Below are 15,863 nucleotides of genomic sequence, written 5' to 3'. Positions count from 1 at the left end.
AAATGATATTTTTATGGCATGCATGCACATTATGTCGATCTGTTACGTTTTTTAAATTGCTCCTTTAGTATGCTTTTGCCTTTATAACTTTCTTAAAAAAAAATACAACCCTGATTTATCATGTACTACCGTTAGATAAGTATTTTGACCCTAAAAATATCATTCAGAGTGAATGAACTTTGTTACTTTTTTAGTTATGTTTAATACCTTTATTAGTTTTAATATTCACTTTTAATTCAGTCTATGCAAATAGTACCACTTTAATACTTGATGGAATTTTGATTTCAATTTGAATCATCATTTTATTAATACTTCAAGGTTGTTTTTCCCCACAGAACTGACGAAGTGTTGAATTTTTTAAAGGTTCAAATAGAAAAATAAATTAATTGGTCTAATAATCCTTATTTAACTATATAAGTTAAATTTGTTGTTAACAGTAAGTACTTTCAAAATTAACATAATTCGTACGACCATGAGTGAAAATTTCAGTCATGAACCAGACGCTGAAGGCCGGACTTTGACATATAATGGTTTACTTTTACAAATTGTGAGTTTGAGGGAGAGTTGTCTCATTGGCACAATCATACCACATTTTCTTATAATATCTATTAAGGCATTATATGTACTACTCTTGTCTACTTGATATGAACTCGGATGGAAAGTTGCCATCTTGCATGGTAATCATATCCACTCTCTTTATTTCAATACTTGCATATATAAAAGCGCCAGTCAGGCTTATTGAAACGCAAAGAAAAACAATCAACTTAGATCAGAGAAAGGTAGACATTGTCTATATTGTGTACCCTAAAAAATATAGCCGCTAGACATGGATGGATTCATACCATTTTAAAAGGTAGGGAGGTTCCCAACCAATGATTCAAGGGGTCCCAACCATATGTCGCAATTTAAATGCTTTGATCGTCCCCCCAAAAAGGGGGATTCCAGTCCCCTATCCGCCACTGCTAATATAGTAGATCATCCCGACTATTATTGCTGGCCTTGTAAGCTATTTGCAGATTATTGCTTTTCTCTCTCCTGACTTTTCAAGAATAATAAATGCAAGCACATTTTGGGGACTTTGCTCTTTTGACTGATAAATAAACTGATGTTCAGTACTTCAGTACTTACAATATATCTCGATAAAGTGCAGTTATCTTAAATTCGGTCGTGTATTTTTAACCTTGAAATGACACTAAATCTTATTTTCTCTTTGAACCATGTTGATCTGAAGTTCAACGTTTCTTTTTTCAAGCAACAATATGTGATTCCATGCAGAGTTCAATGACGTGTTTTGAAAAAGAAAATTGTAAATAAGTAATCTAATAAACTTTAATGATATGAATTAGGCACAATGTCAGATGTAAGGGATTTTAAATTTCACATAATTTTAGTTAAAAAATAGAAAAATGATAGATAATTGGCTTGATTTAATCTTTTGGATAACTGTATAATAAGACATGACGCTGACATTTTTCTATTTTTGAAATAGTATAAAACCGTTACGGGCCAACCTCGGTAGCTGGTTTTACCTACTGACAACAATAATGATTTGGTTTTCGGTCAGTCCGGTTTATTTGTTAAGTGTTCTTGGACTTTCTGGAGCTATCTCAATTGATGATTATCTTGCTGTTGACAATTGCGATGAATATAAACAGTAAGTACATTTCACTTGTTGCTGGGTTTTTTAAGGCAGATATCATTTGATTTTTTATGAGGGGAAAAGGGGGGGGGGGTGGGGGGGGGGGGGGGGGGGGGGGGGGCTAGAATGAAGTTTTAAGAAAGGCAGGACAGGAGTTTGGGGTAAAAAGAGGCTGGTTGAGCAACTTTGCAAAGGAAGAATGGATGACAATTTGTGACTAAAATGTCAGGATAAACCATAAATAAAAAAAGGCAGGAAAGCCGGAGTAGCGTGTAAAATAGAATTGCAGGACATAGCTAGCTTACAACTAAATATAAAAGCAAGAAATTTTTAATCTTAATTTGTTTAAATTTTACTCCCTAAGCACACTGTTGATGTGAAAAAGTTTGAAAACTCCATTTAAAAACTCATCAAATATATCCGGGCTAATAATTATGTGAACCAGACGCGCGTTAAGTTTACAAAACACTCATCAGTAACGCTCGAATCAAAATAAAAAGAAGTTACAAAATCGAAATAAACTAAAAGTTCGAAGTTTGTTGTTATACATGTATACTAGTACTAAAAATATCTGCGAGTTATTTTTTTTTTTATAGAAGACACATGTACAACAGATTGTGACTAAGTATGACTCATTGATATTACACTAATTACATCACATGTATGTTTCATTATAATACGTCGTTATGATTAGCTAACATCAAGCTCGCGTCATTCTGAAATCACCCTTCATTTCAACATGAAACTGAACTTTACGAAGATAATAAAGATGATAGAAATCGTGTTTTTATATTTCTAGCCAAAACAAATGTAATTATATGTTTTGCATGCTTCTTTTAGTTATTTTATAGGGTTGTAAAAACGTTGACCGTGCGCACATTTTTAGAATGAAGCGCTTCATACAAAATGTACTTCGGTCAACGCATTTACACCCAAATAAATTTAAAAGACGAAGCATTCTATTCTTAATGGAAAGGCAGGATGAACAAACATCCACTTCATTTGAACTTTGGTGTATAGTTGTCTCATTGACAATCAGAGTATTCATATTACAGGAAAAAATTAAAGGATCCAATCTGAATTCATAAACAGATTTAAAAAATATTCGCTTTGAAATAAACTCCATAGAAAGAAATGTACAAAAATATCCGATGATATACTTGCTATTTTAATTGCAGACAGTCAGCTGTACCACTACCACTCACTGGTGACCCAAGATGTATTACAATAACACAGAACAATAAGCGCATTAATGACGGACAGCCCCTATATACCAGTTTTACTGATCAATTGGATTTTAAAGACAATACTCCTCGCTTTTGTTTCGACCAAAGCAATAAACTTGTTGCCTTTGATGCCTCTTTTGACAGGTAAGATGCTGACTACATATTCTTCGTACTCATTCTCTGGTCATTCGTCACAAATTGAGACATTGCTTAATAGATGTGTTTTGAGAATAGTGACGGATCCAAATGCTGTTTTCCCTCACCAAACAAAATCACGAAAATATTATATCTTTACCATGGTAACCGAAAAGTAAGATGGAATTATTTATGTAATATTGAGGTGAAATTACTACCCGGAATATTGCATCTGTTCAATCAAATAATCATATCTTTTTTCTTTCTAAAAATGTTAAAATTCTTCTACACAGGGAGGTTTATCATGTATAATAGTTGAGATTAATTACAATAAAATAAGCATGTTGGCATTTTTCCCCATTTTTAAAAATTTGCAGGAAGAAGTTAGTCTTAAAACAGAGATTTATATATAGTAACGCAATATACACTATCTCAAATGACGCGCACACATACAATGTATTTAAGAGCAAGGGTTTGTTTAGTAAGACAATACTATACTATACAAATCCTTGGGCAAATTGATCATTTATTTTCACACTCTTTGATATAGTTTTAAAATATTTCTATATTCAGAAAATCATAGAAATACTTGCCAATCCTTGACTTCTTGCGAAATCTTATTAATATATTGTTGAATGCGAGTTTTTATTATTGCGAACCTGATACTGTATCATTTTTCGCATTTATGAAATATTCGCGATAATTTCTGAATTTAAAATACAAAGCAAAAGTGAGAGAGGTTAAGAATATTTTGACAATCGACGTATGATCACCTCTGGTCACCTGTTTACACTTTGCACTTATACTTTTCTTTTATAGTAACACTCCAGACGAAGTTGCCACGGTTGAGATTACTCCATGTAGAAAGGCGGGATACTGGACAAATGGAAACGTATTTTGTAATGTTCCTGAATGTTCAAAATATGTTGAGCAAACGAATACAGATTATTTTGAAGATGAACTGCATGTAACCGTGAATATGAAAGACCTTTTCGAGATACCGGTAACAGGATTGGGAGTAACACGTGGTTTCAATGTAATCAAATTTGATGGAACGCCCGATCATCGTTTGATATATAATACTAAGACCAATCTGACAAAGAAGCTGGACAGCGAAAAGTTTAAGGACTATTGCACTTTATATGGTCCTTGTGTTGAGGGTATGTTCCTCGGTAGAAGCGATTTACTCTACCTTAAAGGTGGGAGACCTCCATTGGTTTTTAAGCGACAAGGTGAGAAGGTATTCATTGTTCTCAGGTACGACCCAAGAATGTTTGCTTTTCGCGATCGCCCTCCTTATGTGTCCTGTTATTACACACATGATAAAACCTCAGAGGAGTGTGACTCACCAACAGGTTCTTTCAAGTGGACAAAATTGTGGCAGACGTCACTCCCTTATGAAAAAGAATGGTTGTCGTTACGCTTCTTCACTCGATGGTCTTCCAAACAAGATTGCATCATTCGAGTGACTGATACCGAAACGGGGACAGATCTTGTCAACTACACTGGGCCCTGTGGTAGATATGCTGATATGGATTTAGGGAACTTTCCTTATCCTAGGGTTGGCCTTTTTGGTAAAGGTATAAATGGATCTGTCAAAATGAGATTCAAAGATCTGCTGTTCAAATGATGATTCTGTTCTCCTGTAAGCTCATTTACGTTTAATAGCTGTTTACAGTTTGAACTTATAGAATTATTCCTCTTTCAAGTTTTCGGACAAACGTACCTTCATAACATTTATTATTACATACAAAATAAATATGTTCATTTTTGATAAATATTTGTTTAATACATTTATTTGTTTTGAAATTAAACTGAAATAAATAAAGTTTTATATTCGACCTTGTCATTTATTTTTATTAATACTTTATTACAAGTGTGGACCCAGATCAATGTCGATATTTGACAATTGATACAAGTGTGGACACATATCAATGTCGATATTTGACAATTGATACAAGTGTGGACACAGATCAATGTCGATATTTGACAATTGATACAAGTGTGGACACAGATCAGTGGGTATAGTATATTTGAATGTTTTGAGTTTTTTGTGTAAAAAAATAAATTTCTCCGGGTTTCCCCGTAGTTTTCTATATTAAACTGTGTAACTGTTCCACAATGACAGCCATCATAAATATCACACCATAAGCAAACACTAAAAGCTTAATTTCTGCATCATATGTGATTTGAATATGCAAGATGGTTTATACGAACCAGTATGCATTTTTTTCTTTTATGGTTCTAACTGTGTCTGTTGTGCTGGGCATTTCTTTCTTGGAACACTGTAGCTCAACTAAAGAAATCATCTGAGTATCATAAGAAAAAGATTTTGTTTTCATGTTTGAAATTGTTACTTATTAGAGAGTAAAATCACAAAAATATTGAACGCCATGGAAAATTCAAAGCAGAAAGTCCCTAATCAATTGGCAAAATCAAAAGCTCAAACAAATGGATAACAACTGTCTTATTCCTGACTTGGTACAGGCATATTTTATGTGGGAATAGTAGATTGAACCTGGTTTTATAGCTAGATAAACCTCTCACTTGTATAACAGTCTAATCAAATTTACATTATATTAACAACAATGGTGAACAAAACAAACATACATAATAGGTAAACATGTGAAAAAATAGGGATACAGCAGTCATACTGTAAATTAAAAAAAAAATTGTGTTATAATCTTAATCACTATAAAATCAAACAAATATCAAAACAAACAAACACAAAAAGGCATATATCAAAGGAGAAAGTTAACGAAGGGTTAAAATTGGCCCTGAATTTTTTATGTTTTTTAAAAGGGTAAAAAAATTAGAAATTTCACATGGAAATACTTGTGATAATATTATTAAGACAAAAACAAGTTTTCTTTCACTTTCCTTTAAAATTATGGAGCTATGACCCCTTATACAAACATAATTTTCAATTAAAGGGTCAATTTTGGTACTTTTTTTCCATAATTTTGATTGTTTTTGGTATTATTAACCTTGGCCTCCATATAAGATACAAATGTTTTTATATTGCTGAAATCTATATCAAAAATGGAATATTTTGGTTACAACACATTTTGGATCGTAGGTGGCGGCCAATGTGTTTCTAAAGCTTTTAGGTCTGAGAAATTTATTAAATATGTATGAGCAATGTCTTTATTCCTTCTCAATGAGCATTGTAGAATGTCACAAACTCTGACATCAATTTTTTTTCTATCTCAAATCATAGACACCATACCCTTACTTACAGCTAAAAAAAAACATAAACAAAATAACATGATACTTTTAAATTCTTTTTGCAATAAATTTCAGTTATATTTTGCAGAAGAACACTTAATTAAAAAATGTTTTATTGTCAAATGAACTGTTTATAATACATCATTTCAGAACTTGTAATACAAATTCCTGTACAAATTTGAAAAATTCTGTCTCTGGAGTAGAAGCAAAGCTTGATTGAGATAATGATCGTCCTAACATAGGTGTAGTGGTAGAAAGAGCAGGTCTTGGACTTTTGGCAGCACTAGGGGAACTTGGTGTGCCCCTTCTTAAGTATCTCTGAAGTTCCATCAAAAAGTAATTCTGTAATAAAAGAAAGCATTTAAGAAAACATATTGTTCTTTTATAATTATAGTTTTAGTATCAAAGTGATGAAATCTGTAAAATATCCCATTTTTCCAATTTTTCAGTTACAGTTCAATGAGACAGAGTTGTAACAAATTTTACCAAATTCTGTGACATGTAGAAAAATATGTGGTATGATTATCAATGAGGCAACTCTGCACAAGAGACCAAAATGGCATAGAAATTAACGAATATAGGTCACAGTACAGCATACAACAATGAGCAAATGGCCCATTCACTATTTCTTGACCTCAAACTAAATTTGCAATCTTCAAAAATCAACAGTATAGTGAACAATTCTTACCATTTCTGTTCCAAGCTCCCTTTTTAACAGTTGTTTCTCACTGGAAGGTAGGTGAGGATCTCTTAGATATCTGGTGGCTTGTGACATGACTATGTATAATGCATTCTCCATTACATAATGTATCAAATTTCTGTAACAAGTTCAATATAAATTTATAAAGATTATTTCCCCCATCCTTTATTCAATTCACCAACAAATAATCTGGATAACCTTTCAAAATAATAGAAATCATCTGCACATGTAACTGACTCAATTGACCATATGTTGTACCATTATTTGAAATCATGATAATGATTGGCCAGACTAGTAATTAACTATATGTAGAACATCTCGTTGAGTAAAAATCTTGTTCAGAATTCTTAAGCATTTCTTAGAGAAAGATAAAACATTCAATTTGAATACTTCATACTGTTCTGGTTTTTTTTTATCCCCCCTAAAGTTCAGAGCTGAGGTATCATATTAAAAATTTTGTTGAGTAACTGTTACCATAGCAACTTTTACTTTTATTTATGATTATTAACAATGGAAAGATTTAAGGAAAGCTGAAACCTAAGACACTCTTATATTCATGAATCATGATACATTATGCCCACTTTTTTTTTAGCAATCTCTTCTGGTATTTCATCCATTTCTTAACATTAAGATTGTTCAAAAACTAAATACCACTACAAACAAAAGTTACCATAGCTCAAGCACAAGGATCCGGAAATTTTTTCACCTAATTTCGGTCATTTTCATACAACTTAAAAGTTGATACCCCTTTTCAAAAGATGATTGCCAAAATCACATTTACTGCATGAGACTCATTATGAGTATGCTCATACTCGATCGTCATGTTCGTAGCATCAACAAACTTGTTTCACAGTTGCATCGCATTTACTTCATGATTTGTCCTACCATTTTCCAAAAATCGATCAAGGGCAATTAAGGGAAGGCAGCAGTGTAAAAATAAAATGATTTTAATGACTCAAAACGATAATATTCTCAGTTATCGCTTACGTTTCTTTCGATTCTGAAGTCAAAATTCAAACCGGATGTACTGCGACAATACTAAAACGAACAATTCCGGACTCATTTCCGGGATTAGTTTTGTTTATCCAAATCACGAGACTCAAATCACAGGAAATCATAGGCTTTTTAATATTTTATCTTTAATAGTGTAAGAATATTTAATTAAAGTAGTTGCACTGGCTTTATTTAGGATGAAATTATTTAAAATTTACGATAAAATTGTCTAAATCTGTGGAAGAGAATTTCAAGCATGTGTATTACATAGTAAACAAAGCATGTGTGTTAGAAGTAAAAAAAAAAAAAATTTCTACAAAATTAAATCAAGTTTTAATTTGATTTTAAATCATAATTGACAATTGTCTGACTTGTTGAGTAATTAAATATTGAAGCCAGTTGGTATGGAATTTTTATTTCTTTATAATAATAGTTTGGAGCTTGTGATTAATTGCCAGGTGTGAATTACAATGAATTAAAAACACAGGTAAAGAGATTAGCAATCATTAGCCAATAGCTCCCCGAGGCATTAATATAGTTGTTAGGAGGGCCCTCAGGATTATAACACTTTATTGGAGTGGCAGTTTAATTACAGGAAGTCGATAACTAAACAAAAATATGTTCAAAATGGCGATTTTGAAAGTCGATCTCAACGAAATGACCGAAATTATTAATGTAGAAAAATAAAATTTGACCTAAATCCCAATTAAAAGTTTAGGACATTATAGTTTCAGTTTAGGACATGACTGGCAAATATGACCGTTTCCGGACCCTTGCTCAAGCATACAAGTAATCAATAGGAGGCTGTTCAAATTCACTCTTCTTATAAGTTACTTTGACAGTTATAATTGAAACCATATTTTGACTTAACAATGTGTTTAAAGAATCTAAATTTCAAACTGAATGCTTACTTTGGGATTATCTCAGGACTGCCTTCTTCTGAGTTGGAATTCTTGTGAGGTGACCTCACTTCCTGCTAAATGAAACAAAATATTCAATAAACAACATTCGTATTTATACAGTTTGTAAAAAATTTCATAGTATTTTGCAACTTTCATTTTTGCCTGTTAATAAAATAAAGTCACTTTTAACAAGTCCATTTTATTCTTAGACAACAAAAAACAGTTGAGAAAACTTTTTTGTCCTTTGTATTCCTTTGTTTAAATGAAGAAATAAAAATAATCTTTAAAATACTTGATTAAATCACAGATAATTGATAACTGTAGATGAAAGTGTAGTTTATTCAATTTTCAGAGGAATGGTTGATTGCTCACAAACAGGTTTAACCCTACCAAATCGTGTATGTGTCTGTCCCAATCAGGAGCCTGTATTTTCAATTTTCATTTGTTACTGTCTATCATATTTGTTTTTTGTTTATTGTTTGATACACAAGTCAAGAAGCTGGTTTTCGTGTTTGAATTGTTACACATTTTGTCATAGTAAGGCAAAAGCTTACAACAGGGTATAGCTTTTTATCATTATTGAAGCCTGTAAGGTGATCTATAGTTGATTAAATCAAACTCCTTTGGTTTCTGGCTAATACTTGTCTAATTTTCAGCCATACCACATCTTTTAATTTTTATAAACAATATTTTCCTGACAAAAAGTGCAAACTTTTTATTCTTTAGACATATATTGCAATGTTTTTATGGGATAGAGATAAAATATAAAATAATCCATTTCAAGTTGAGAAAATAATTCATTTGTAATACATGTCAATGTACCAAATGATGGTATACTTTCCTGGCCATAAAAGAGTTTTGTCAAGGGAGATAATTATATTTACCTTCATTAACAGCTTGACGCAAACATCTCTAATACATGATGTCAATGTACCAAATGATGGTATACTATCCTGGTCAGGTGATGGACCACTAAATGCTAAGGCAAGGAAAGGATCAAACTCACTATAATCCATATTCTATAAATAAATTATGCATCTAAACGTTAGCCCATTTTGTGAATCATACTCACTTTAGTCCATATTCTATAAAGAAATTATGCATCTAAAGGTTACCCTATTTTGTGACTCAAACTCACTATAATCCATATTCTATAAATAAATTAGGCATCAAAACGTTAGCCCATTTTGTGAATCAAACTCACTATAGTCCATATTTTATAAAGAAATTATGCATCTAAAGGTTACCCTATTTTGCGACTCAAACTGGACTAAGATAAAAGTTTAATTTTTCAAAATGGGTATACTTACTTCAGTTAAAAAATTAACATATCAAAGTGATTTTTAAGATGAATGTCCTTGCAAAATTTTTTGCTTGTTGTAAAATAAAAATGTTTTTTGAAAAGTCCTATTTCGTCTTCTGCTTGTATCTGTGCATTCATCTGTATATCTTATTAAATGTTTGATGTACATGTATACTGTTAATTTAGAAATTATTCCGTGCAGTTATTATTGCGATTTTAATTTTTGCAAAATTGAGAAAAATCCTTTTTCAATTTGTATACAATATTCAAAATGCAATTATAACCGTGTTGCATATTTTTGTAATAATAAAAACATCACAAAAATTTCTGAACTTAAAGTATCATTTCTTTTAGCTAAAGTACTGTACTGTACAAAGTCTATGGCCATTGAAAACATTTAATAAGAGCTAACTTGTGATTTCTTCAAACTCTATTATTTACATTATACTGTTATTAAGTGTATAATCCATATAAAATGGTTATAGAGTTATACAGAGTTGTGCAACTGAATCTTGCAAACAATCTCTGTTATAAAGACCTTTTAACGTATTATTTGTTAATAATTTAAGTTTGGATGTAACAGGTTTTCTGATTGACTATCAGCTCATAGACATAATTTTTGTCATATGACCATGGCTTCGTCAAGGTTTTTTCATGACTTACTCCGACTAAAAATGCAATTAAGAATTAAATTAAAAGAAAAGACTGTTATAGTTTTTTTCTGTCTATTCGAAATAACATAAAAAATGTGGTGCACACTTTAAAGTAACACTCTACACAGTTTATTCAGTGGGTATCACATTTCTGATGTTATTTCAAATTTCAAATAAACAAAAAAAAATATTAGTCATTCATTTGATAGCTAAGTATTACATTGTATTTACATATATATTGGCAAAGTACAATTATTATTTATACATGTACTCTCATAATACCATAAAAGACAAATCTATTATTTATCATATTTGAATAACTTGCCTGTTCATGTAAAATTTCACATAAATCTGGTGTGAACTTCTTCAATGATGACAAACTATGGGAAAGAACATCTAACATTCTATAATAAAAAACAAAAAAAACAGCATTGATTTTTTTCTAGTCAATATTTTTTTCAGGCAAAGTAAAAGTAATTGAATGATATTTCAGATTTTGGTAAAATGTCATGAGTTTAGATCTTGTTGAACTGCATCTGAATATAGAGAAATTTGTCTTGCTTCTGATTGCTGTATCGAAGTGTAATGTTGATTGTCAAAAACTAGGTTTATTTATCAGTAAGCTGTAGACAAAGAAATTAAAAAAAAACATTTTTCTTTGGAATCAGTTGCTAATTTTTTATTTTGAAGAAGCTTCTACTGTATCCCAAGAGCATTTATTATTTTATTTGAAAATTACTACTGGTACGTCCCATCATTAGAGAAGTAACAAGATCAACATCTATATATCTTAAACCTAGACCATGTAAGCATACCACATCTTCTTTTCTATATAAGTACCTGTGCTGTATATGTACAAGTTGTTTTGATGGTTTATCTATATCTTCTGTTGAGCTTTGTTGTTGTAACACTGGTGAGGCAGTAAATCTTGGACGACTGGTCTGACCATTCTGTTGCTGTAAAATATATAGAGACAATTAACTGAGACATTTAACTCTAGTCTTTGTTGTTGTAAGACTGGAGAGGCAGTAAATCTTGGACGACTGGTCTGACCATTCTGTTGCTGTAAAAAATATAGAGACAATTAACGGAGACATTTCAGGTGGTACCTAAAACCACAGGGAGATAACTCTGTAAAATCAGCTAAATGTTTTAATTACGTTGTGTTGATAAGGGAATATTAAGCTTCTCACTGATCAAAATTAGTGTTTGTCAAACAGCTATATAACCAGTGTTATTTTTCTGATAAAACGGTTGGTTCAAATTTTTTAAATTTTATATATTTTTGTCAAAGGTACTTTGTCAAAATTTTAGGAAAATTAAACAAGCCAGATTAATTTTAGTGAAGGTGTTGGGTAACCACCTTGTATCTAGTCTTTGTTAGTCTTCTGTGGTTTTTTTTTTTTTAATTTTTGGTTAATTTGTATGTTTCAGTGTTAAGTGTGGCTTCTATTTTACTGAACTAGTATACATTATTGTTAAGGGGTCAGCTAAAGCTCCCATCTTATAGCAGGATTTTCTCTATGCATTTAAGACCCATTGGTGGCCTTCTGCTGTCTTTTGTTCTTTAGTCGTTTGTTGTCTCTTTTTCTCTTTCCCTGATATCATTCTCTATACTACTTGAAACAATATTATAATATTTCAACTTAAAATGTCTGATGATTTATCAATTGTTACTAGAAGTTTATAAATATATCAATATATCATACAATAGACTTGAACATCAGGGCCTTAAATGCCGACCGGCATGAAGAGGATATGTGAAGTGAGGTGACACTTGAACATCATACAACTAGATCATGTTAAATATACCAACCTCTAATACTTGTTGAAGATATCTTGGTCTCATAAGAAAAGCAATAAATGTTTGGGTCATATACATCATACTTGTCTGCAAAATATAAATATTCATTAAATATATTAAATTACATGTAATAAAATGATTAAATTATAAAATGTATATAATTATTACAAATTCCAATTTCTTGAAATATAGGTATTTTTTTGTTGGAAAATGCACATCAAAGTCAGATATGAAAGATCTATAGCTTAAAGTCTGTGAACTCAGGAATGACACAACTAACAAATTTCAAAATCAAAGGGAAATTTCTCCTTTGAATCCTAATGTTGTGTTAAAATTTCATGGGAATTTTCAAAGTAAAAGCCAATTTGAGTTCTCATATTAATAGTTGACAGAGAGACTATAGAATACCATTGTAAGTCTCATCTAAAACGAACTCACACCGCATCATCCTATATCTATTATAAAAACTGAAGTTGTGTCCTTAAGAATAGTTCTCTCAAGAAGAAGAATAACAAATATGACAGCACTTATGCAAAAGATTTGGGAAATTTTCTAAAGCTTCCATGCATCATTTCACAAAATTTGAATCTGTCAATGAAATGAAGAAGTGCAAAAAACTTAATTGAACCATTTTTTCTTTTAATAATTGGGATATAAGTCAAATTTCATATTAATTTCAAATACAAATTTCTTTTTTTTTCACATCATTTATAACACTTTAATAAAAATTAAAAACTATACATAAATTTTTCAAGTTATTTAATTTTTTAAAATTCAGGTAATAAAACTACATATAGTGGTGCATTTACAACAGGTAATTTCTAATAAATCAATTTTTATCACTGAACTTTTATCATTTAAAGTCTAAAGTAATCTTAAAAATTGTTTAACATGCCTCAACATTTTTACAAACTTTGAAAACTTTAACTTTTAAATCTTATTGAATATTTGATACCCTTCATAAGTTTAGAATATTTGATATGCCTCATAAGTTCAGAATATTTGAGATGCCTCATAAGTTCAGAATATTTGATATGCCTCATAAGTTCAGAATATTTGATATGCCTCATAAGTTCAGAATATTTGATATGCCTCATAAGTTCAGAATATTTGATATGCCTCATAAGTTCAGAATATTTGATATGCCTCATCAGTTCAGAATATTTGATACACTTCATAACTTCATAGTACAGTAGACTCCGGCCAATCGGATACCCAAAATATCAGCTAAAAATATCTGATTACTTGATATATTCAATTAGACGATGAATGCATATTCAGTGAATATTCTGCATTAATAAGTAGATCTAATCCTGAGGTGTTACTAACCCTGACAATTGCTTAATATGTGAAAGGGCTGGAGGAAGCTTGAGGTGATTTTTAGCAGTTACATCACCACGATGTTTGATGTTTGCGTAAAAAAAATATTAGCTGATTATGTAATGATAAAACTTGTTTACACTTGCAGTTTTTAAATCCTATATTTATTAAAATAAATCAAATGTCCTGAAATATTCATGTGAATTATTATCTTCTATCCATATTTTTTCTTTATTTGGTTTTTTTTGTAATTTATTTTTATTTCATCTGAAAATACACCAAGTATATATTGTGATATATAGTTATATAGTTATTTCATAATACATATATTGATATTAAATTTTCCAATAACAGTCTAAAATTAAAAAGTTAGATGCTAATTAGTCTAAATTTTCTACCAGATCATACACATCTTTTATCACTCTGGATTAGAATACCGGAATATGTTGATAAGGTTAATGATGGCATCAGCCTTCTCCTCTAGCCACATGCATCACTCCCTATACAAAGATGTTGAACATGAGAGGTACCAGGAGAGGTCACCAGAGATCATTAACAGATAACATATTGGACAATATGTTGGACAGAGTCACATAAATAAATGTCAACCTAAGTCAAGGGGAGATAATTCAAATACAATCAAACAAAAATTAGTATATCAATAATATGTATAACATGTATAACAATAGCAATAAACATAGATAGTACTTTTAAGATGCACACAAATCACTGTCCAGTTGTGATGTGCATCAACATATAATTAATTCTACATGAACTATTATAAAGCCTTAAGTAAGTACAAAATAGAAAGATCTCTCCTCACATGTGAACTATGTTTTTAATTAATTCCCATTTACAATCAAATTTCTCTCTTGCTCTAGGGGATCTGTAAAAGGAGGTAGATATTTTTTCTATTTGGTAGGAATTTTTAATCATGGCTATGACACTCGTAAGAGTCGGTAATGAATTATTAAAGAGACATGTATAAATGTAATATTTAACCAGAATAGTGAATAAGTTTAGGGAAATATCCCAAGACTCTGACCCAAGAACAATGTTTTCCACATTAAGAATTAAAGTTATATTATTTTCAACTTGAAAAAGTGCTGCAATTTCTAACCACAAATTTCTAACTAGGTTACAATCCCAGAATAGGTGACTTATAGTTTCTTTAGTTTCATTACAGAAACTACATAAATTAGTTTCTTTTAACCCATATTTCTGCAATAATGCATTTGTAGCGAGAGTTCTATGTAAAATCTTAAACTGGAACATACTAAATTTGTGGTTTTTAGTGCAACAAAAGGGTAAACTATAGATGAAATCCCAATTTTCTATATGAGTGCCTAGTTCCTTACACATTTTGTCTTCTTGTTTTGTAGGACGTGCTGTATACATTGACAAGAATTTTTTATAAAAGAACTGACATGACTTTTTATTGTTTTTTATAAATTCAAATTTATCGTTAGATATGTGCATAATTTTCTCTGAAGTAGTGATTAAATTTTTCCAGTCTTTTGGTATCATATGCAGCAAAGAGTGGTATTCCAAGAAATTAATATTAAGATTATATTTTTCGCAGAATTCCTTTAAAGTAAAAAATTTGCTGTTTTCATCAAGTAAATCACCTATAAAGAAAACTCCTGATTCAACCCACCTCTGGTAAAAGATAGTTTTATTATTAATTTTAAAACTCTTGTTTAGCCATATGGATTGTTTCATGATCCCTTCAGCAGTGTCATTAGTGATAGTGTTTAGGATATTCCAGTTTAGTAAAATATCTTTCCAGAAACTATTAAAATTTGAAGAATCTTTTGGATACCATCAGGGGTCATCAACCATATTTTGTCTGCTCCTAATCTGTTGTATTGATCTATTAACAATGTTTTCCATGGGGATATATTCAAGGGGTCTAAAAGTTTATTTATCCATGTCATCTTTAATGAATAACAAAAGGATC

At 30.7% G+C, this 15,863-nt stretch overlaps 2 protein-coding genes across 3 annotated transcripts in view; one reads left to right on the top strand and one right to left on the bottom strand.

Annotated features, from left to right (window-relative positions):
* Positions 1-1,372: 1,372 nt before the first annotated feature.
* Positions 1,373-4,745, top strand: LOC134705298 (uncharacterized). The gene is made up of 3 exons (XM_063564046.1): positions 1,373-1,654; positions 2,818-3,009; positions 3,820-4,745. The coding sequence occupies exons 1-3, from the start codon at positions 1,545-1,547 to the stop codon at positions 4,628-4,630; spliced, it is 1,113 nt and encodes a 370-aa protein (XP_063420116.1). The 5' UTR covers positions 1,373-1,544; the 3' UTR covers positions 4,631-4,745.
* Positions 4,746-6,324: 1,579 nt separating this feature from the next.
* The window catches only part of LOC134707708 (nucleoporin NUP188-like), a 77,753-nt gene continuing 68,214 nt past the window's right edge, over positions 6,325-15,863 (bottom strand). The window contains exons 44-50 of one of the 2 annotated variants that reach the window (XM_063567709.1): positions 12,596-12,670; positions 11,620-11,735; positions 11,105-11,183; positions 9,708-9,842; positions 8,833-8,897; positions 6,917-7,046; positions 6,325-6,570 (exon numbers count right to left, since the gene is read on the bottom strand). In XM_063567709.1, coding sequence (XP_063423779.1) covers positions 6,370-6,570; positions 6,917-7,046; positions 8,833-8,897; positions 9,708-9,842; positions 11,105-11,183; positions 11,620-11,735; positions 12,596-12,670 — 801 coding nt within the window. In that variant the 3' untranslated portion in view covers positions 6,325-6,369. The remainder of the gene's footprint in view (positions 6,571-6,916; positions 7,047-8,832; positions 8,898-9,707; positions 9,843-11,104; positions 11,184-11,619; positions 11,736-12,595; positions 12,671-15,863) is intronic. The other variant, XM_063567710.1, reaches the window with a different exon arrangement.

This window comes from Mytilus trossulus, chromosome 2 (genome assembly GCF_036588685.1).
Source record: "Mytilus trossulus isolate FHL-02 chromosome 2, PNRI_Mtr1.1.1.hap1, whole genome shotgun sequence".
In the NCBI taxonomy this organism is placed as follows: domain Eukaryota; kingdom Metazoa; phylum Mollusca; class Bivalvia; order Mytilida; family Mytilidae; genus Mytilus; species Mytilus trossulus.
This window is presented reverse-complemented; position numbering and strand designations above follow the sequence as displayed.